Source organism: Mus caroli, chromosome 15 (genome assembly GCF_900094665.2).
Source record: "Mus caroli chromosome 15, CAROLI_EIJ_v1.1, whole genome shotgun sequence".
NCBI lineage: Eukaryota > Metazoa > Chordata > Mammalia > Rodentia > Muridae > Mus > Mus caroli.
Window position 1 is genome coordinate 74012799 of NC_034584.1, and position 22417 is coordinate 74035215.

Consider the following 22417-nt stretch of genomic DNA (forward strand, 5'->3'; position numbering starts at 1 on the left):
TTTTTTTTTTTTTTTTTTTTAACTTCTCTTGAAATGTTTTAAGTACATTGGTGTTTTGCCTACATGTGTAAGGGAGTCAGAAACGTGGAAGAGGAGTTACAGACAGTCGTGTGCTGTCATGGAAACAGAACCCAGGCCTCTGGAAGAGCAGCCAGTGCTCCTATCCTCTAAGCCATCTCTCCAGCCCCACTAGTCTGTTCGTATGTAGCCCTTTCCTTCAGAGCCTAATCGACGAAATGGGATTAACAACAGAGCTATTGGGTCAGCAAGTGGTCAGGCACCCACAGGGAATGGCTCACAGGTGGAGAAGTAGACCTGGAGACCCAGAGGCTCTTCCAGCCACATCTCCAGTGACCGGGAAACTGTACGTGGCCACCTGCTTCACCCTGGAAGTCTTCACTAGGACTGACAGATGTACTCGGCTGGTCTCTGCTAAGGAGCAATCTGTAGAACCTGCTGGGTTCTGCATTAGGCCAAAGTGGAGTCATGGGCCTGTAGTGGACAGAGGGGACTCCCCCACCCCCGCCTGAGAAGACCTTGGTTTCCATTTCGACAAGCAAGCCCTATGACCTCAGTCCTTCCATTCCAGTTTCTCCACCCTGGTTTCCAGGCCTGTGGAGTGGGGTTAGCCACATCTATTCCAAGGCTGCAGAGATGTAGTGAGTATAGAACCGGAGGTAGGCAAGGCGGATCTCTACATTCCAGACCAATCTAGTTAACACAGCCAAGGCTATGGAGTAAAACCCTGTTTCAAAGCCAGGAACACCAAACCACTATTTTAAAAGCACAACATGGGGGGAGAGGGCATAGTAGCTCAACCTCAAAGACAGCTACACCCCTCATGGAGCCCAAACAGTGGGGAATGGATTTTGGAGGTAGTGTCCAATCCAGGATGGTCGTATGCCCTAGTTTTTCTTCCCTGGATCCCACCTGTGACGGACAGCTACCGGATCCTCAGTTTTACCTAGGCTCCTCCTCCCTCGAGATGAGCTTTCCAACTCGACTCCGGAGTGTGCTCGGGTCATGTTCAAGTCCAGCTCAGCCCCATCTTCATCTGCAGGGGAAAGCATAGTCAGACGTGCTGTGCTGGCCCAGGTCAAGGATGGCTTCTCTACACCAAGGTCCCACCCTTAGCATCCTCTAAACCTGAGGTTCCTGGCTCTGAATAGGCGACCTGGCTCTCAAAGCCTTGAGCAGCCCTATGGCTAGTGGGACTGGCAGGGGGGGGGGGGCTAACTATATCTTTGAGAGCCTCCAGCCTCCCTCTGTGTTTTTAGCCCCATTTTTGGCCAGAACTTCATGTTAATGAAGTTAAAAATAACCCTTCCCCTCTGCTACTGTCAGAGAGCCCTCCTCAGCCTCCAGGGTGGAGCAGGGACCCAGAGCACTGGAGGCCAGTTCTCAGTGCCCTCTAAAACGTTCCCATAGGAAGTGCTGAATGGGGAAATTCCCAGAATCCCCTTGGGGCCAGCAGCCCAGCAGCCCAACACAGCCTTCTGGAGCCTTGACAATGGTCCTACTGGTCTGGAGAAAAAGGGTGGAGAGGGAAGGGGGTGGGAGGGCCCGCATCAGCCACACTAGGTTGGCATTCCTTGGCATTCATCCTGGGCTTCTCTGCCTCTTCCTGTCAGTAGCCACAGCTCCCTTCTCTAAGCTGAAGTCCTTTCCTCTTAGTGCTACCAGCTTCCTTGGTGACATCTCCATGCCACACTTACACTGCCCCGAGACACTGGCCAGGGCTGGCTACTATTAGGGTGACCAGAAGGCCTTGAACTTGATCTTGAAGATGGAGAGCCAGCCCCCTTTGTCTCTTGGTGGTGAAGGACAGCAAAGGAATTGCTGGATATGAGCTTCTGCCATCTCCTTATGGTGCCCTGGGGTTCCTAGATCTCTCCCAGCCCACTAGTCCCCTCCAAGGTAAAGACTTCTGCCAGCTGCCACCCCATCTCTCAGATCCAGGGGATCCTGTTTGAAGAAAATCCTGCAGATCACCACTGACAGACTGGTCTGTTTCTGTCCAGCCCCACGGTGTTGACCATGTCAGCCTGTCTGTCTGTCCCTTATTCTCTTCCTTTCTCTCTGCCATCTCTGGAATGTCCCGGGTAGGGAGGAGATGGGGAGAGATGTGCTTTGTGGAAAGGTTAAGTTGATTAGGAAAAAATAAGCCACAGGGTTGCCTCGAAACAGGCCTGCTATTGAAAACCCGAACATCCAAGATCCCGACCCCCACCAGGGGTGTGGAGGGGCAGCCTGCAATGGGCGGCAGAGCGCCTTGGAAAGAAACAGCAAGAAAGCTAAATTTGGAAGTTGCCCCATTGTGTGGCCAGAGTTGGCCAGCCGGGCACGGGTGGGAGACATCGGGTGGGGGCCCTGGTGAACAATAGGTGGGCCCAGCTGGGGCCCCCTCCTGCCTGCCTTACCACCCCCAGCCCTGGCGGTATTGAAAGGGCCCGGGAATGCTTTTGAGAAGAAGCCAGGGGCCCAACGGAGAGAGGAAACAAAGGCAGGAAATGCTGTTCCCCCGTAGATAGCGTCTGGGCAAGGGTTACAAAGTGACAAAGAGACAGGACCCCAGAGGGACAAGGGCCTGCGGGTGTATGTGGGGGGTGCTGAACAGGGCTCCAGGGACCAGGCCAGAGGTTAGAATAGAATGGAATTTGCTCTGAAGACAGCATTTATAAATACATTCCCAACCCAGCCTGCCGGCCCCGCCACGTGTATGCCACCAAGCACGTGCCCATTTGCCCAGCGCACTCTTGGGCATGGGTAGGGCTGCCAGCTGATCCAAGCTAGGTGTCCCCAGGAGACCTTAGAGACCAGGCTCTGGGCCAGAGGGGCAGGGAGATAGCTCCCTACCCTCTTAAACTGTGTCTACACCTGGGTAGGTAACTCAGTGTATGTCCTCAGTACTCTGTCCCTGCCCAGTGTGCTCCAGGAACCCCACCCTGCGCACCAAACTAGAGCCACATGTGGGTGCTGTTTCTGCCCCACCCCACATCCCAGGTACCAACCAGTCTGCCTACTCTGCCCTGCCCTGGGTAGTAGGTGTGGCCACTAGGATGTGCTACGGATCGGTAGAGGCCGAGGTTCTGGAGGAGGGTCCGATTTACCTACGGAGTCTCTGTGCAGCAGCAGGCGCTGAAGATCATCAAAGGAGCGGATGGAGTGGTCGCTCAGCATTTCATACAGTTCCTCAGGAATGGGATCCCCCTGTCGGTCAGACACCAGGAACTGCGTGAACTGGGGCGAAGGTTCACCGTGGCTCTCTTACCAACCACGTGCTTTCTCTTGCACGAAGTTCCTACAAGCCACCCCCATCCCCCGCCATCCCCAACAAATAGTAAGCCTAAGTAAGGGTTGGACAGGCGAGATCCAAGGCTGAACCAGGAGCACTGAGGACCCAGGGCCTGAATAGCTCAGAGCATGCTGGGACACTCAACCCTAGCCCTCCATGGTATCCCGGCGTGTGCCCGGCTCCACTGGCTTGTCTACATTTGTCTCCCCCGTAAGATCACAGGGCCTGGAGAAATTCCAACAATCTCAATTCTCTCTACAGTTCCCTCCACACCTGGTAGCTACAATTTATTCACAGGGGCGTGCGCGAGCGCAAGGGCGAGCATACACACACACTGACCTAATTATTGCCACATCACAGATTAAGAAAAAAAAAAAAAAAGGCAGAGACTCAAACAGGTAACAACATCCTTTGTCCAGGGCCCCCAAACCAGTGTGAGCAGAGGCTTCACACAATGACAGTGAAGTGTGGACTCCAGCCCCCAGCCCGAAAGGTGCTTTAAAATGCTTGCTGAGCTGTGTGGTCTCAGAAGGCCATGTATCCCAGTGCTACTGACAGAACCTGCCAGAAAGGAAGTCGGGGAATCCTCAGGCCCAACCGGCAAGCCTGAGAGCTCACCCATGCCCCGTGCCCAACCAAACTATTTTTAGAGCCCCTCTGGCCTGTCACCAAACACTTGAAACTTAGTTAGAACCTTAACAGGCCCCACTACGAGCCAGCTTCCTCCAGGGAAACCGCAGGTCCCACAATCACACGCATACAGCTGGAATATCCCCACAGTCACAGGAGTCTCAAGGGCCGGGTGCCAAGATCCCCAAGGGAAAGGTGAGGGCAGAGGGGACTGGGAAATGTCCTAGCAGTAAGGGGCAAAGGAAAGTTGCAAGATATCATACCATGCCACACACACACATACACACACACACACACATACACACGGCTTGTGACAAGACCATGCAGCCTGAGAGAAGCTCTGAGAGGACTAAACCACCCTGTGCCTCAGTTTCCTAGGACTGAGAGGGGGAAGAAGCCAAACCTACGTTCACAGAACTAGCTGGGACTGGAGCTTTGAGTTACTGAGCACAGGTGTGTGTGTGTGTGTGTTTGGGGGACTGGGGTACTGGGGTACTGAGGTGGAATAGAGACTCCTGCCCTGGCCAGCTGCTGGCAGGGAGGGATTGCCTCAAAAGCTACTACATGTCTCAGACAATTGTTGAGAGCCAGGTGCATGGCGCCCAGGAGCCCGCTTGTAGTCCCGAGCTATTCTAGAGGCTGAGGCAGGAAGGTCTTTTGTTTGTGGGTTGGCCTGGTTTTAGGTCAACCTGATCCAAGTTAGAGTCAATTGTGAAGAGGGAATCTCAACTAAGAAAATGCCTCGCCGGGCGTGGTGGCGCGCGCCTTTAATCCCAGCACTCGGGAGGCAGAGGCAGGCGGATTTCTGAGTTCAAGGCCAGCCTGGTCTATAGCATGAGTTCCAGGACAGCCAGGGCTATACAGAGAAACCCTGTCTCGAAAAAACTAAAAAAAAAAAAAAGAAAAAAAAGAAAATGCCTCCATCAGATTGGTCTGTGTGCAAGCCTGGGGTATATTTTCTTGATTCATTGATTGACTGACTGACTGACTGACTGACTAATGTGAGAAGACCCAGATCACCAGGGGTGGTACCATTCCTGGGCTGGTGGACCCGGGAGCTATAAGAAAACAGGCTGTCACACCGTGAGAAGCAAACAAATAAGTAACTCTCCCTCATGGCCTGTACTTCAGTTCCTGCTTCCAGGTTCCTGTCCTGCCTTCCCTCACTGATGATGGCCCATGGTGTAGAACTGTAAATTAAAATAGAACCTTCCCTCCATAAGTTGCTTTTGGCCATGGTGTTTTATCACAGCAACAGAAGAATCTAAGACAGTTTGGTTTTGCTTTTTTTGAGACATGGTCTTACGTTGCCCTGGCTGGCTGGCCTGGAACTTGATACAGACCAGGAAAGCCTTGAACTCAAGGATCTGACTCCCTCTACTACCGCGTGCTGAGATTAAAAACGTGAACCACCGTGCAGAGCAGGGAGCTCTTCTGAGTCCAGAGGTTCCAGGCTAGCCGGGCACCTCAGTGTCACCAAAAAAACCAAAACGAGACAAAACACTTCGGACATTTGTCTAATGTTTAGGAAAAACTCTGTAGCGGTTCAGTCATGCCCACCTCTGTTCCCCCAAGCCAACCTAGGAACTAGAAGAGACAGGCTGGGGGCTGAGGGGGACGCCTTGAAATCTGGCTCCCGAGACCTCACTCAGCACCAAGGTTACTTTGTTCAGTCATGGAGTTTATAAACCTGCTTGGTATCCTAGGGATGTCAGAGGTTTGACGGACAGGCTAGGGAGCAGGGCAGGCACTTGGTGTCTATAGTGTCTATGGCAGCTTCACGGTTGGGCAGAGATATGCAGGACAGATGGCCAGAAGCTGGGCTGGAGAAAGAAGGCCACTCGCCCCGAGTTTTATCCAACTTAGAATGGTATTCAAGAGATTTAGATTCCATGCCTCACACCGCTACCCTCTGCTGTGTGACCTCTAGCTGGCCACTGCCTCTCTCTGGTCTGACCTCTTATCTACGAATTGAGTTAGAAAACATTTAACTCCATTCTAATTCTGCCTGAGGTTGACCGAAGATCACCAGAGCCAGGCTGTGTAAGGTGGCTTGCTTGCCCCAAGGGATGAGAAGTGTATGTGGAGGGATAGCTGGAGCTGCCAGTAAAGTAGAACATACTGAGCCCAGGACAGACCTAGCAGACACCCCAATCCTCAGCCCACTTACCCCCAGAGGCTGAGTGGGGAAAGACCCCAGGTAGAGACTGTAGAGGTGGGAAAAACACTCAGCTGGTGCTCAATAAATATTGGTAAAATATGTGAAGGGCTGCCTCTTGCTCTGCAGGCTCGCTCAGGTATGATCCCTTCTGCCAACATTATCATTAGTCCCATCTTCCAGATGGAAAAACGGAGCCTTAGAGAAATTAATACACGGACACAAGGCTAGATGACTAGCCAGTGGCAGAGTGGACCCCTTCCAAGCCGTAACAGACCTAACCTCTCCTGGCCCTCTCCGGGGACAGTTCAAGCATGCCTCCTCTCTGTCCTGATATCATTAGTCCCAGCATCATTTGAGACCCCTGTGGCTTCTCTGCCCCATCTTGTTTTACAGCAAGTCTCAATTACATTGATGGCACTCTCAGGGTACACTGACACCATCTGAAGACATTTTTAGTTGTCAAGTCTAGGGACAGGCTGCTGGCACCGCGGGTGGAGGCAGAGGTGCTATTCACCATCCCACAGAACATAGGATGTCACACAGGCTACAGTATCACTGGTCCCAAATACTCCCAGAGTCAGAAGTGAGAGACCCACAACAGACAAAAAGCCAGGGCTCCCTGTGTGGGGAGAACCAGGGTGCTCAGAATGAACCCTACCATAAATACCTTACTTTCAGCCGGACATAATAGCACAGACATTTAATCCCAGCTACTTGGAAGGATGGGGCAGAAGGATTTAAGTTCAAGGCCAGCCTGGGAAATTTAGCAGTGCCCCATTATAAGATAAAAACAAAGGAAAGAAAAGACTTGAGGGTGTAGCTCAGAGGCAGAGCTACTGCCTAGCAAGGGTGAAGTCCTGGGTTCGGTCCCCAGCACCACTAAAAGGGACACAAAGGGATTCTTATTTGTCCTTTAAATGGGGTTAACCCCAGCTGGTCATGAGGATCCTGTAACAGTGCCCAGCAGAGCAGTCCCAAATAAAAGGCACTTCACCAGCAGGCGGATTTCTGAGTTTGAGGCCAGCCTGGTCTACAAAGTGAGTTCCAGGACAGCCAGGGCTACACAGAGAAACCCTGTCTTGGAAAAACCAAAAAAAAAAAAAAAAAAGAAAAGAAAAGAAAAAGAAAGAAAGAAAAAGAAAAGGCACTTCACCAGCTGAGCAATTTTTTCATGTGTTTCCTACGAGGACAGCAAATGACAGCGTCCTGGACCAGATGCTCTGAACATTTCCAAGGATGGTGACAGGTGGGTGGAGAGCTGCTGTCCCCCTTGGGTGTGACTTTGCACGATCCCCCACGCAGGGCCACAGGAAATGACACCTAGCCCCACACTGACACCACCAGGTGCCCTGTGGGCTGCTGGGTCTCTTCCGGGTCCCGGGGGTGTTAACAGCCAGAGGTCCACTCCAGGATGCAGTGCTCCGGAGAGACTCTCAGAAGCACCTGTTTGTAAACAGAGTCCATGTGTCTGGGTGTAACAGTCCTCCCTCTGGCCCCCAATATGGGGCTGCTGAAATCTGGTTTGTTTTTTTTTTCTGCCACAGGTTCTGGAAGCCTCAAGGTGGGCACCCATTCATAGATTACCCCCACACACAGAACAGGAAACCTGACAACCTGAAGAAGCTGCCCCAGATCTCTGGCGGGTGTGGGATGGAAGCAGGTGGGGTCAAGCCAGCCTGGCAGCCCAGAGAAACAGCCTCCTCCCTGCCCCACCCCCAGAGCCAGCTGCAGGAGGCATGAGCAAGAGGGAGGCCAGGTGAGTTACCTGCTCCCAGCCAGGCTGCCAGATCAAAAGGGCTTGAACTCCACCCTCCACCTGGGCACACACACACACACACACACACACACAGAGAGAGAGAGAGAGAGAGAGNAGAGAGAGAGAGAGAGAGAGAGAGAGAGAGAGAGAGAGAGAGAGAGAGAGACTGACTCTTCACAGTCCCACAGCCTGCTGCCTCTGCAATGAGAGAGACGGGCTCTCTGCCCAGCACCCGGGCGTTGTCTATGGCTGGCAGAGGCAGAAGCTGACGAAGCCTCCTAGGGCCTGCCTGCTTGACTGCTTGCGTCTCGGGCCTTATTTAGATGAGATGGCAAAGACAAGCTCTATGGAGAAGCCCTCTCTGGGCACAACACAGGCGGCGTCCTTTCTCTTGCTCAGCCTCCCCCTCTTCTGCAGCCCAGCAAGAGAAACACATCGAAGCTGGAAGAGAAGGCCCTGTCCATGGGATGGGCCACCCCGTGGCCCACTGCAATCCTGTCCTCACCTCCACTCAAGAGGACCCAACTCCCTTATTATGCATAACACTAACCGAGTCCAATCTGTTCCATATTTTAGGTAAGAGAAACTGAGGCCCAGCCTGCTTCTCTTTCTGTATCTTCCCACCTCCTTTCCTCCCCGCTGACAGTCCAGGTCCCAAGATAGAAGAGTATATTCTCAGGGGGCGGGGCGGGGGCGGGGTTCTTCGGGGCCATATGCTGTTAATGAAGTACCTCAGAGCCCAGTGGTGATGACACACACCTTTAATCCTAGCACTCGGGAGACAGAGGCAGGACGATCTCAGAGTTCGAGGCCAGCCTAGTCTAAAAAGTGAGTCCCAAGACAGCCAAGTCTGCCCAGAAAAACTGTCTAAACAAACAAACAAACAAACAAATAAGGCACTGCTGGCCTGGGCCCACCCACCATCACATTCTTTTCGTACTTCTTGGTGATTATTCAGGCTATAAGCACCACACTAACACCAGGGAACCAGGCCAAAAATCTCCCTGCTGTTTGGAGTTCACGGAAGAAAGCAGGTACTAAACAGGTAAATAAACCAAAACTTAAAAAGCTGTCATAGTCAGGCAGGGTTGTGCACACCTATACCTCTAGAGGCAGTGGGCAGGAAGGACAAGGGTTCAAGCCCATCCCTGTGTCTTTGAAACCACATGAGACCCTAGAAGAAAACATAATCACAAAATGGACATCAGAAAGAGGGAGGGCATCTCGAACACCAGGCAAACACCTCGAGTTAACTCCTACACACACACACACACACTTCCTGGCTCTTGCATTAGGGCCTCCAGAATCTCTCACCTTGACTTTCACACATCTGGGCAGGGGGATTCCAGCCAAGTGGGACCCCTCCCTCCACCCGTGGACATTAGCAAGCCAGAAGGAGACGTGGTGCTTGGTAACTATTGGGGGGAGGGCCCTCTACTCCTTCCCGGCAGAAGGGTGCTGAGGCAGACAAATAGTCACATGACAGTCACCTTCTGGGAAGCCAGCTCAGCTGATGGAGACGGGCCTCGGCAGCCTGTTCAGATTCTCCTCCAGTACTGCCTCAATCCTACCAGCCTGTTCCCAATGCTTAAAGCTTCCATGTAAAATACAGCCAACTACAGGGTCACCCAGAGAGGCCAGTCCTCCTTGTGTCTCCCTACACTGGTTATTTGGAGCTTGCCTGGGCTGGTCTTCACGGGGACATGTCCCCATGATTTCAGTCTAATACCCCCAAGCTTATCGGGAAAACCTTGAACAATTGCAAAACACAGTGTAATTAGGGTTCCAGTAGTCCATGAAGGGACAAGGCTGAATTTCTGAGCAGCAGCCTCAACCCTAAATGTAAATGCTCATGCAACTGGCTGGAGTGCTGCTGGAGGAAGCTGGAATGGTAAGAGAAACCTCATCCAGATGTTACATATCCAGCAGTGCCCATAAGCAGGGCTCCATACTCCTACCAGGATTAACCAAGTAAGGGAGGTTGTGGGTGACACACTCAGCAGGTAGGTGGCGTCCCTCTGTCTTGATGATCAAATGGCTACTCGTTGCATGGCTATCCTGCACTCCAGGGTCTCCAGGGTCACACCAACATCACACCACGTGGGGTGGTTGAAAAGCCATTATAGAGGGGTAAAATTTGAGGGGTTGCTAAGCTACTCTAAACAGGCCAAAATGCGTGCTGTGGAGTCCAGATCAGGATCTGGGGTTGTCCCTCCCTTCTCAGAACCCCCAGGAAGGAAATGGGGTGGCTACAGAGGCGGTGGAGTGCCAGGGCGCACTGAGGGCCCACCTGTTGCGTGGGGGCGGGCACCTGGCGCTGAGTGTACAGAGGGACTGTGCGTGCCTGTGTGCGTGCGTGGGTGTGTGAGCGCACGTGTACTCGGGCCGCGTGCGCGTGTGTCCCGCGTGTGCACGGGCGTGGCGGCGGGCGCGCGACCTGGCCGCCTTAGTGCGTGCCCGTCGCTCTGCGCGCCCGCCCGCGGGAGCGGAGCATCGCCTCCGGCCAGGAGTGTGCATGCGTGGGGTGAGTGAGCGAGTCGGGGGCCGGGCGGGGTGGGCTGCAGAGAGCAGCCGCGGGGTGCCGCGGTTCTCAGGACGCCCTGGCACCGGGCCAGCCTCCAGGTCCCCGCGGCGAGGCGGCAGCTGGGGCCTCCTGGCGTCCCCCTCCCCAACAGCTGGCCGCGGCCCGGGGGGCTGCTAACGAGGAGGGGAGGGGGTACCGCGAGCGGCCTGCAGCGGCCCGGCCAAGCCCAGCTTGCTCTCTTTCGGGCTCCGGCCACGGGGGGCAGCCGCGGAAGGGCGGGGCCCCCAGGGCGGGCGGCCGGCGGCCCTCGAGGAGCCCCAAGAACAAAAGGAGACGGCGACGGCTCCTTCGTGGTCAAAACAACCTGCTCTGGCTGCGGCCCAAGGTCGGGCTGCGGCCTCGGAGCCCTCCGCCTTAACCCCTTCCCTGCCGCCTCCTGTCTCCTACGCTTGGCCTCAGGCGATCCGGCTGGCCCGGCGAGCAGTCGACTAGGTGTAGAGTCTAGACCTCCGCAGGAGAAGGCGGGACAGGACTCGGGCAATCCGCTCTCCTGGCCCTAGCCTCGCTCCGGCTCGCGCCTCCTCCTGCCCCGCCCCCTTCCCACCTGGATTCCCGGTAGACTTGCCAACTCACTGCTACGTGAGGCTGGGAGGGGTAGGGGCACTGATCCGACCTGATCGTTCCCGCAGACGTTTCCATACCCGACCGCCCTTGCAGCTAGGCTTCTGCAGGCGTGCGCTCCGCACCCTGCTTGCGGGGAAGAGAGGTGCTTCCTCTCGTAGGGTGCCGGCGCAGGTACTGCTGGGCCTCAGACACACACCGCCCCGGGGGCTAGATTCCTTCAGACCAACCCCCCCACCCCCCCGCGCCCCACCTCCAGTCCTGTCTCTACTCCAAGCGTCTGAACCTACCGTCTGTCTGTCTGCCTGTCTCTCTAGTGTCTCTCTCTTTCTCTGGGCCCCTTGCGCCAAGATACAAGGTGCTTTTGGATCGTCCAGCATGACCCCAAGGTGCCCACTCTAGACCAGTGCAGAAGCTAGGGTGGGACCAAAACCCTCGCCTAAGATCTCTGGATACCCTGAGTTCGAAGGCGCACAGCACACTTCTAGGGCAGGCCGGGTCCTGGGCAGAACCAAAGCCCAGGCTGGTTCTGAGGTGGACACAGGAGGTCTCGATGCTTTAGACACCCTAGATATCACCTCACCTTTCCCCCTTAACCGGGAAGCTTAAGATCTCTAGCTCCTGAGGCAGGAGGCAGGGCAGCACACACCTTCTAGGACGCTAAAAGCTTTAGGGATCTAGATTGGTCCACTGGAAAGAAACCCACCGCTGCCTCCTCCCCAGGAGCCCAGCACCCCGGACCTGGCCTCCCAGCCCTTGGGGCCACCAGTGCCCGGCGCCTGACTCACGCGCTGCAAGGCTCCAAAGTTCACTGCAGGGAGAGGAGGGGGCGGCCAGGCGTGGGGGCTGGGGCAACCAGGGAAGGATCCAGCCCCAGCCGCCGTCGCAACTCACCTCAGCGCTGACCAGACGCAGGTAGCAGCAGAGAGGAAGGAAGAGCGCCCAGCAGCGATTCATGCCGACTCCGGGCCCGGCCCCGCGGGGCCCCGGACGCGTAGACGGAGCGCGCCGCCCCCGCGGCCAGGGTGGGGGGCTGGGGAGGAGGGTGGGCTCCGCTCGGGTCCCCCGCGATCAGGCGCTCAGGCCGCTGCAGCCGCCGCCGCGGCTCACCCGCATGGCCCCTGGGCGCCGCCGCCCCCGGCCCCGGCTCCGTCGCTGGGGGGCTGGGGAGGACCTGGACAAGGGACCTGGGTCCAAAGCCGCTACCTGGGCGGATCCCGAGCCCACGCGAGCATCCACGGTCTGGGGGCTGCGTCGCGAACCAGCCAAGGCGTCTAGCCGTGTGGGGGCGCGCAGGGGACTCCAACCTCAGAGAGGAAAAGGAACACGGCAGCCGATGGTTCGTCTTCACTCGCCCGCTAAAGGCGTGTTCCTCTGCCTGCTGGCTTAGCTTTTTTGCAACATTTTCTGGAACGGACCCCCAGATCAGAAAGCGCAGAGCTGGGGACCTCCAAGCCCAAGTCTCAAAAAAAAAAAACTTTTTCCAAAGTTGGCTTTGCAGCGGCGGCCCGAACACCCGGGCAGGGAGAGGTGCAAACTCCCGCCCGGGCCGGGTGGCGGGGCGGGAGCGTGTGCGCCCTGGCGCAGGGCCCAAGCGGCGGGCACGGCTACTCCGAGAGCGCGGCGCGCCCACTGCGCGCTGGGTTGGTCTGGGCCGACAGGTGGACGCGGCTCGGGTCAGTCTGTCTATCTACCCACTCGCTCGCCACTCTGGGCGTCCTCTGCGGGTTTCGAGCTGCGGCTGCTCCGGCTTTCTTGTTGCAACGAAGCTAGAGGGTGGGCTTTTTTTTTCCTCCTTTCCCTTTTGCGCGTGTGTGTATGTGTGTGTGCGCAAAATATCCCTCTGGAGAAAGATGGGCGCTGGCGGCCGGAGGGAAGCCCTCAGGGAGGCAGCGGGGGAGGCAGGCAGGCTGCTCCCGGCTGCAGGAGAAGTTGCCACCCTTCAGCTGTTCCGGCCTTTATAAAGGAGAAGGGAGAGTGCAAGAGGTGGGTGGAGACAGCCTTTCCTCTCCTGGCCCGGAGTCAGCGCCGGGAGGGGGCAGGAACCAAGGGAGGTCCTCAGGCAAAGACTGCTGCTTGAGGGGTCTCTGAGAACTACGCAGCCCCTGTGACTGTGAATCTAGCCTTCTGGCAGGAACTGAAGGTGAACTGCGGCCCCACCCATTAGCACAGTGTTTAGGGACCTGTCTGCAGGGCCAGGACCAAGACCAGGAGTGTGGCCCTTGAACCCCAGAACCAGACATCTGCAGCCTGGCAGCTTAGATTCCATTGAGTCTAATTGAATAGCTGGGTCACCTTGGGCAAGTCACTTTCCTTCTGTGATTCACCCTACATTCTCTAAGTGGGGGACGAAGTGTGTGGATTAAATGTCAGAATGATCAGAAAACATCCAGCCACACACCAGCCCCAAGGTTGAAGCTCTAAACCCACAGCCAGCGGGAACCCTTCAGCTACAAACTGGGTCTGCCTCTCCTTTTTTGTCGCCTGGCACACAGCATGCGCTGCCATGCCAGCATAGGCTGAATTTGAGTCTGTTGAACTGCAAAGTCACACAACCCACCCCACCCCCAGCCCTGCAGCATCCTCCCAGGGCTACCACCAAGTCACCAGGGTGTTTACTACCCCTCTCTGCCCCCACCTCCAGTTCCAGGCCCAGAGGCTACCCACCCACACCAGCACTCTCACAGTTAACGCCTTCCACCCCCAGCTCAGGGAACTGCTGTGTCCCTGCCTTCGGCAGTCACACTGTCACAGTGACACAGTCACACGCAAGCACGCTTGCCAGCCCAGCACCCACCACAAGACCGGCAGGCTCACTGCAGTGCCTCCTGCCTTTAGGGCACCTTGCCCTCAGCCACTTCTACTGCCTGTCATCGCCACTTGGTCTGTAACCCCCATATCCACTGAATGGTGCTGTTGCCTCTCATGGCCCTGGATGAGGTGGTACTGATAAGGAAGAACCTCTCAGGCCTCTTTACAAGTGGCTCCAGGTACCCCATTTTTCCAAATGACTAGCAGAGTGGCCCAGTAGCTGGGAGGTAGCCTGGAGCAGGTGACCTCTAGGTAGGTTAAGCTCACCAATGGTACCTTGATTTCCTCTTCTGTAACTCGGAGACATAACTGGAGGAAAAGAGGAATTGCAGAGGAGCGTGGGAAAATGAGAGGGGGCTGGCAATGTTTGCCATCTCTGTGAAAGTGGGCTCCATAGGTTGGGTTGGGGGTCTGGGGAGACCCCCATTTGGTAAAATGCTTACAAGAGGAGCTGAGTCCAGTCCCAGAACTCATCTAAACAGTGAGGCATCGGGAAGGTAGAGACTAGCACTTGCTGCCCGCCCAGACAGTCTAGACCAATCTGTGAGCTTCAGGCCAATGAGAGACACTATCTCAAAAGACATTGACATGTTTCTAAGGGTGACACTGGAGGTTTTCCAGTCACCTGAACACATGCGCAGGCATGCGCACACACCACACGTATACATGAACTTGTTTTTAAACTGATCCGTGCAGTTGTAGTACCTTGATGCAGTGAAAGGGGTTTGCCCTCCTCACAGAGTGGCGGGAAGCATACAAAAGAGACTCCTCCCTAGGACCATCATCCAGGACAGACAGGTATGTTGAGACAAGATGACAGACAGCCCTGTTTGGGTGACACTTGACCCCGTGTCAGAAGACTTAGATATTTAAAAGTACTTCCTCCAGACAGCTGGGTGAGCTTGGCCTTGCTCTTGCCCGATGTCCTTATCTGTAAGTACAGTGGTAGAGCCACCAATGAGCTGACCCTGCGCCCCTGCAGTGCTTCTATAAGATATGTTGTTATTTTATCTTACCAGCATGGAGACTGGCCTACATAGGGACTGAGCAACTTGGACTACATCACACAGTTCTAGTAATTTATGGGGCCACAACTTGGGCTCCAGGGGTCCATCATTTTTATTATTGATTGATTGATTGGATTTGTGTTTTTGGGTTGGTTTTTTTTTTTTTTTTTTTCCGAGACAGGGTTTCTCTGTGTAGCCTTGGCTGTCCTGGAACTCACTCTGGAGACCAGGCTGGCCTCGAACTCAGAGATCTGCCTGCCTCTGCCTCCCAAGTGCTGGGATTAAAGGCGTGCGCCACCATGCCAGGCGATTGATTGGATTTGTGTGTGTAGGTGTTTTGTCTGCATGTGTATGTCTGTGCATTATATACATACAGTACCCAGAGAGACCGGAAGAGGGCGTCAGATCCACCAGGACTGAAGTTGGTTGTGAGCCACCAGGTATGTGCTAGGAATTGAGCCCCAGTCCTTTGGAAGAGCTGCAACTTCTCTTAACCATGACCTGTCTCTCTAACCCCCAATAAGGGTGCGTTTTTGCACAGTGCTTCTGTGAGTGTTACACACCAGTACACATCTAGATGCTTTGTCCCCTGAAAGATGGTGTTCCCAGAAGGAATTTTGTTCCATGTCCTGGAGGAGCACACGGAACAGACATGAGGGGTGGAGCAGGGGAGCAGGGCTGTTTAAAGCAGCAGTCTTTTGTTTTTGTTTTTGGTTTTTTGTTTTTTTTGAGACAGGGTTTCTCTGTGTAGCCCTGGCTGTCCTGGAACTCACTTTGTAGACCAGGCTGGCCTCGAACTCAGAAATCCTCCTGCCTCTGCCTCCTGAGTGCTGGAATTAAAGGCATGCACCACCACCACCAGGCTATAAAGCAGCAGTCTTGAGCACCTACTATGTGTAGGCCCTAGGTAAAGCATTTAAGAAGTGGAATGAGGAAGGAGACCAATCCCAGGACCTAAATGAGAGACCTTTAACTCCGTGTATGCAGACAGTTACATTAATGCTGTCTGCAGGCTAAGGTGACAGGACATGTGTGCACAGGGATGAAGAGATGGCTCACCAAGTTCAGTTCTCAGAACTCACTGTGCGAAGGTCTTAAACATCTCACTCCAGTTCCAGAAGACCTGGCATCCCCTTCTGACTCCCGTGGGCACTGCCTCCCACCCAAATTACAAAGTAAAAAAAATAATAATAACAATGATAGTAATAATAATAATAACCCCAACAGGATAGGGGCAGAAAAGGCAGCAGGGACTGCAGATGCTGAGGTGCATGCTAGGAGAGCCCCTCGTACCTCCTTAAAAGGGAGCCTCTTCCCCCTCCCCCCAGGATGGACACAGCAGGCACCTCTTCCAGGAAGCCTGTCAGGCTTGGTACTTGCACTGGGTTCTCTGTTAGCACCCCCACCGAGTTGTCTGGACATTGCTCTTGTATTGGCACTAAACTGAGTTGAGAATGAATAGGGGGCTTTGGCTCCCAGCATGCAACAGTTCCTTGGTAAGTACCTGCTGGTACAGTAAATAAAGACGCAGACATCGTGCCTTTTTTGTTCCTGGCAATTCTGGCCAGCTTGTGCAGCAGAGACAGCACGCTTCCTAAAAGGTAGCATGATACAACACTCAAGCACAGAGTCTAGAGTACACCCTGCCCTCCCATGGTTACAGTGCTGGATCTGGAGGCGTCAAGCCTGGATTCTCCTGTCAGGTCAGGCACCTCACCCCGACAGCTCTCTGCCCTGCACTCTGACCCGTATGAGCTAAATGGGAAAGAAAGGCTGTGTGTGTTAGACCTCTGTGTGCTGGGTGGGGTAGGTTTACCCAAGAAGGGGACTCGTCCAACTGTTTAGGGTAGTCTCAGCCTTCCTCCATTGAAACCCTCCGCCTTGGTTTGGTTTCTGTTGCTGTGATGAAACACCATGACCAAAAGCAATACGGAGAGGAAGGGCTTCATTTGCCTTCCACGTCCTGATCATAGTCCCATCACTGAAGGAAGTCAGGGCGGGAACTCGAGGCAAGAACTGAAGCAGAGACCGTGGAAGCTCACTGCTGCCTGGCTTGCTCGCTCCCCGTGGCCTGCTCAGCTACCTTTCCTTATTTCTCTTTTTAAAAAAGATTTATCTATTTATTTTGCTTATATGAATGCACTGTTGCTGTCTTCAGACACACCAGAAGAGGGCATCAGATCTCATTACAGATGGTTGTGAGCCACCATGTGGTTGCTGGGAATTGAACTCAGGACCTCTGGAAGAGCAGTCAGTGCTCTTAACCGCTGAGCCATCTCTCCAGCCTTCAGGTACCTTTCTTACACAACCCAGCCCCACTGCTCTAAGATGACACCAGCCACTGTAGGCTGGGTCCCCTCACATTAAACAGTAATCAAGAATATGTCCCAGAGGCCAATCTGATGGAGGTGTCTTTTCAACTGAGGTTCCTTCTTCCCAAATGATAGCCAACTTACCTCAAGTTGACAAAAAATGAACCAGCTGCATCTGGGTGTGGTTGCCTAGAGCCTAGCTGAAGCCAGGAGATGCCAGGGAAAGAGGTGGTTCCTGCCCAGGGCCCATCCCTGTGTCTCCAGCATCAACAAAGCCTGACAAGATTGCTTTTTCTCTGCCACAGATGAGCTTGCACTCGAGCCCTGAGACATGCGGCGCTCCCCTCACTGGTTAGCATGACTTCACACACGCCAACGTTTTAAGTGCAGGGGGAACACTGTGCAAATGTTGGCCTTTATAATACTACAAGGTACGTGTGTGCACACAACCACTTCCAAACCCAGGAACCAAGGTTAGGAAAACAGCCCAAGGCTGCCAGGATCCTAGGCCTTTTCAGAACCCAGAGTGGCTTGTCCTCGTGTAGAGCCCTAGGTCTTCTGCTGGAGACATAACCCCTTCCTCCACAAGGCTCTGGCCCCTGTGCTCTGAACCTTAGGGGAAACCCCAAGAAAAACAGACCCATGGACCATGAGTCTAGGCTGCCCACAGGAGCCCACCCTGCTGCCGTGGGCCTGTCAGGTACACAGAGCAAGGGAAGCCAGTGTTTGTTTACCCCACCAGGCAGAGCCGTAACATTTTTAGATCCTCCAGGCTCCAGACAAGGAAGAGGATGTGGATGTTTGGACCAGCAACTTGGATTTGCCTACCTGGAAACGGCTGGAAGTTAGCAGAGTCCTTGGATGTCACTTAGAGCTCAGCCAGATGGCTGGGAGGGGACCCACCCACTGCCCTCTCACTGGAATGGACAAAGGTTTGTTCTTGTGGAGAAGACCCCTGCCAAGCTCAGATCAGCCCTAAGGCACTCTCCAGGCCTCTGTGGTGGCTGCCTCAGCTGTAGTGCTGTATCTTGCTCACAGCAGGCATAGGACAGTCGCGCCCCTTGGAAACAAGGACAGGCAGATGGCCGCATCTTCCCTGAGCTCCTGGGAAGGCTGCTGTTGGAATTCACTCCTAGGGAAGGAGAAAGTCAGGCTCAGGGAGGCTTAGGACTTACCCAGCATCACCCAGCAAGGACATAGCAGTGACAGTCTAACCTGAGGCTGTCTCCCCGTTCTATTGTGTCTCCTATGTTGCTTAGATCAAAACAGCCCAGCTTTGGTGTGTTGTGGCAGACAGAAAACACATGAGCTAGATCTATGCAGGAGGCTGTTAGGGCTGGAGGTGAAAAGCCAAGGATGCAGACTATCCCAGAACCTACCTCACCCAGGGCAGAATTGTTAGAGGCACCTTGGAGAAGAAGCTGTGTTCTGGGAATGGGTAAAGCCAGCCTGCTGTATGTAAATCAGTTTCAGTTCAGCCCTGAGCATTCTGGAAGGGAGGGGGCACAGGCAGGTTGCAAGCAGCCCTTCTTGGTGGGATACCAGCTTGCTGGATAGACCTATTTGTGACTGCAGTGGGCCTGTGAACAGAGCAGGAAGTTTGCTACAACATGAAAGTCACCAGTTTCCCATCAAAGGTTCACACTCTGCGGCCCAGTGCTCAGCAGGCTGCCTGCCCTGGATCCTCTGAACAGAAGGTGCACAGAGCCTGCCAGAGCAGGGTGTTCTCACAGGTGGGGACACCAAGGCCTCTCAAGATGCCGACGGTGTCCTGACCTCTGCTTATTCACCTGCCACAGGGCAAAGAGAAAAACACACAACCTTACCACTGCCTGTCCTGTCCTCCTGGGTACCGCCTGTCCCCCTGGGTTCTACCCCCACCTACCAGCTTTTGTGACGTGCCTCTGTATCTCCCCCTTGTATGTGCAGTGAATGAGCAAATAAACAGATCCTTTTCCAGAGATTTGTGTTTATCTTTTGAAAGTTTGTGAATGTGTGCCTGAGTGTACGCTTGGGTCCTTGAAGGGCCGAGGCATCAGACTCCCAGGAGCTGGGGTAAGGCACGTGCTTACGTGTGCTAAGACCTGAACTCGGTTCTTCTGCAAGAACAGTAGGCACTCTGAACTGCTAAGCCATCTCTCCAGCTCCTAAAGTGTCTGTCTGTCTGTCTGTCTGTCTCTCTCTCGATTCTCTTTTCCTCCTTTCCTTCCTTCCCTCCCTCCTTTCATTCTTTTTTCCTTTCTTTTGTCTTTCCTTTTTCCAGAGACAGATCTTACTCTGTAGCCCAGGCTGGTCTTGAACTCACAGAGTTCTTCCTGCCTCTGCTTCCTCAGTTCCTCAAATGCTGGGATTAAAGATATTCACCACCATGCCCCTCCTGAAGGTTTTTTTGTTTGTTTTTAAGGAAAATTTGATTTCACTTTTTAGGTGAGTTGGTTGGTTTGAGACAGATAGAGCACTCATATACATAAATCTTCAAAAAAAAATGATAACGATGAGAAAATAACGTATCCCCAACTAGCTTCTAACTCTCTGTGGAGCTGAGAGATCTTGGGAATCTCCACCCCTCTGCTTTCACTTCCCAATGCTGGGATTAAAGGCATGGGCCACTGTGCATGGCCTTTTGATTTTGGGAGCAGTGGTTTTAATGGCATGTGGTCTTGCAGTCTGGAGGTGTGTAGCCCAGGCTGACCTGGAACTAACTGTGGTAGCTCAGATGTTCTCAAACTTGGAATTCACCTGCCTCTGCCTCCCAAGCTCGAGAGCACAGGCTTGAGCCCCTACTCTCAAAAAAAAAACCCACTCATTATATATGGTTCACATTCAGACGTGATTGCTCCCAACTGCCCAGCCGTGTGGGGAAAGTATATTATCCCTATTGACCACAGGAAAATGGAATCCTAACTTGGAGGATCAATGCCAAAGAACTCAGTGGCCTCCTCTATTAGATGCAGGGGATGCAGACATGGTATGGGTGCCAGGAATGTGGTCCTGTGGGGGTTCCTCAGAAAGATTGCATGTGACTCTGCCAGCTCACCCCTCAGGGCTCTCTGCTTTGTGCTGGTGGCTAGGGGTAGTGGTGATTACAGACCCAGGAAGACAGACAGATCTCCATGATTGTCCAACTTGCCCCGGCTAGCTGTTATGTAATCCAGGTCCGCCCGGTGGTGGGGTGACCATTGGTCTCAGTAACATCCAGCCTAGGGAGTGACTAACTCCTTGGGTGAAGATGCATCCCAGCTGGCCAGCACACCCTGCCGGAGCCACCAAACCATGGTGAGCCATCATCAGTGACCACAGAGGGAGCTGGATTCCCCGGAAGACGCCCTTACTCCTTCCTTCTCTCTCCCTCGTCCCTCCTTGTTCCTGGGGCTCTCTGGGACCACCCTCATTCTACCATGGCACCCCTCAGGTCCCAGCCACATCACCTGGGTTCGTCCTGTTTTGAAGCCAGCCGCATGAGGTGATGGTGTTGGGTTAGTGTAGTGAATGGAGGCACGTGTGCAGCACTGGGGAACTGTGCTTGCCATCCCCCATCAAAGACGACAGGCTTCACCGACAGGCCTCATAGCAGGTTTCAGGAAGCTGCACAAGAATGACCACCATCCTGTGACCAATGAGAAAATAGCCTGAGGGAGGGAATGTGGCCCTGGGAGAGCCTCTGTCCTTAGACAAGGACCTAGGCTTGAATTGCCAGGATTCCCAAGGCCGTGCTAAAAAGGAGGGGGCTGGGGAGAGAGTCATGGTGTGGAGAGATGGCTTAGTGGCTAACTTTCAGAGGACCCAAGTTCAGTTCGCAGCACACAGGCCAGGCAGCTCCCAAGCCTATAACTCTAGCTCCACCCTCTTCAGACCTCTGCTGGCGCCTGCACCCATATGCCGAGCACACACTCTGAAAAACAAAATCAGGCTGGAGAGATGGCTCAGTAGTTAAAAGCACTTGGCTGCTCTTCCAGAGGTCCTGAGTTCAATTCCCAGCACCCACGTGGTGGCTCACAACCATCAGTAATGGGATCCAATGTCATCTTCTGCCGTTTGCATTCACACTTGCGAATCGAGCACTCATAGACAGAATCTTTAAAAACAATTAAAATAGTCGGGAGCTGAGGAGATGTTTCAGTGGTTAAGAGCATTGCCACCCTTCTGTAGGACCAGAGGTCTGTCCCCAGAACCCAGGCTGAGTGGCCCTCATCTGTTACAACTCCAGTTCCAGAGGATCCAAGGACCCTTTATGGCTGCTGGGGACACCTGTACTATGTGTGTGTGTTCACATACACAAAACTAAAAATGAAATAACTCTTGAAATAATAAGTCCGGCCAGGTACAGTGGGGTACACCTTTAATCTCAGCACTTAGGAAGCAGAAGCAGGACGGTCTCTGTGATTTCAAGGTCAGTTTGGTCTACCTGGTGGGTCTCAGACCAGCCAGGGGCAGCAGCTCTGAGTCTGAGGCCAGCTTAGTGTACTAACAAGTAACAAGCCAGCCAGTGTAACTCTGTCTCAAAAAAAAAAGTTTTGTTTTTGTTGTTTTGATTTTTTGTTCATTTGCTTTGTTTGTTTGTTTGGTTTGTTTTTGTTTTTGTTTGTTTCTGGTTGTGACAGTCTAACTGCATAGCCAAGACTACCCTCAAATTCTTTTTTTTTTTTTTTTTTTTGGTTTTTTCGAGACAGGGTTTCTCTTTATAGCTCTGGCTGTCCTGGAGCTCACTTTGTAGACCAGGCTGGCCTCGAACTCAGAAATCCGCCTGCCTCTGCCTCCCGAGTGCTGGGATTAAAGGCGTGCGCCACCACGCCCGGCTACCCTCAAATTCTTATCCTCCTGCCTCAACCACCTGATTCCTGGGACTATGAGCCTTCTCCACCACACCCTGCCAGAAAGACAGATCTTTCTTCTCTCGATGAAATTCTCTGCCATGTGGAAGCCGGTTGGGGTGTGCAGGGTGAGTTAAGTGTGCCGGTGTAACCCGGTGGGAGTGGGACTTGGGTCTGTGTGCATCAAGGTAAATGTTGGAAAGAAGTCAGATCAAAACACCCAGAAACGGCCCGGGAGAAACACCCAGGGGGGCCAGGCTGACTGGTGGGTCCCTGTGTGCAGGCAGAGCAGGGCTTCCCATCCCGGAAGACCACCTCACGTTGGAGAATAACACCTCAGTCCCCACGCTCATCTCCCCTTCATCTCCCGCCACCCCAGCTCCTTCCTGTTTTGATGGAAGGAAAAAATTTTCAGCTTTTTCCTTCTTTATTTTTCCAGACGGGTGACTCGCTCAGGAGAGGAATTCCCCCCTCCCCAACCCCTTGTCA

General features: G+C 53.9%; 1 protein-coding gene across 2 annotated transcripts in view; it reads right to left on the reverse strand.

The window, feature by feature from the left end:
- Pdgfb (platelet derived growth factor subunit B) overlaps positions 1-12927 on the reverse strand; it is a 19414-nt gene extending 6487 nt beyond the window's left edge. The window contains exons 1-3 of one of the 2 annotated variants that reach the window (XM_021183695.2): positions 11882-12927; positions 3111-3210; positions 965-1054 (exon numbers count right to left, since the gene is read on the reverse strand). In XM_021183695.2, coding sequence (XP_021039354.1) covers positions 965-1054; positions 3111-3210; positions 11882-11944 — 253 coding nt within the window. In that variant the 5' untranslated portion in view covers positions 11945-12927. Of the gene's footprint in view, positions 1-964; positions 1055-3110; positions 3211-9332; positions 10233-11881 lie in introns of those variants that run through there. The other variant, XM_029470035.1, reaches the window with a different exon arrangement.
- Between the last annotated feature and the right edge of the window lie 9490 nt (positions 12928-22417).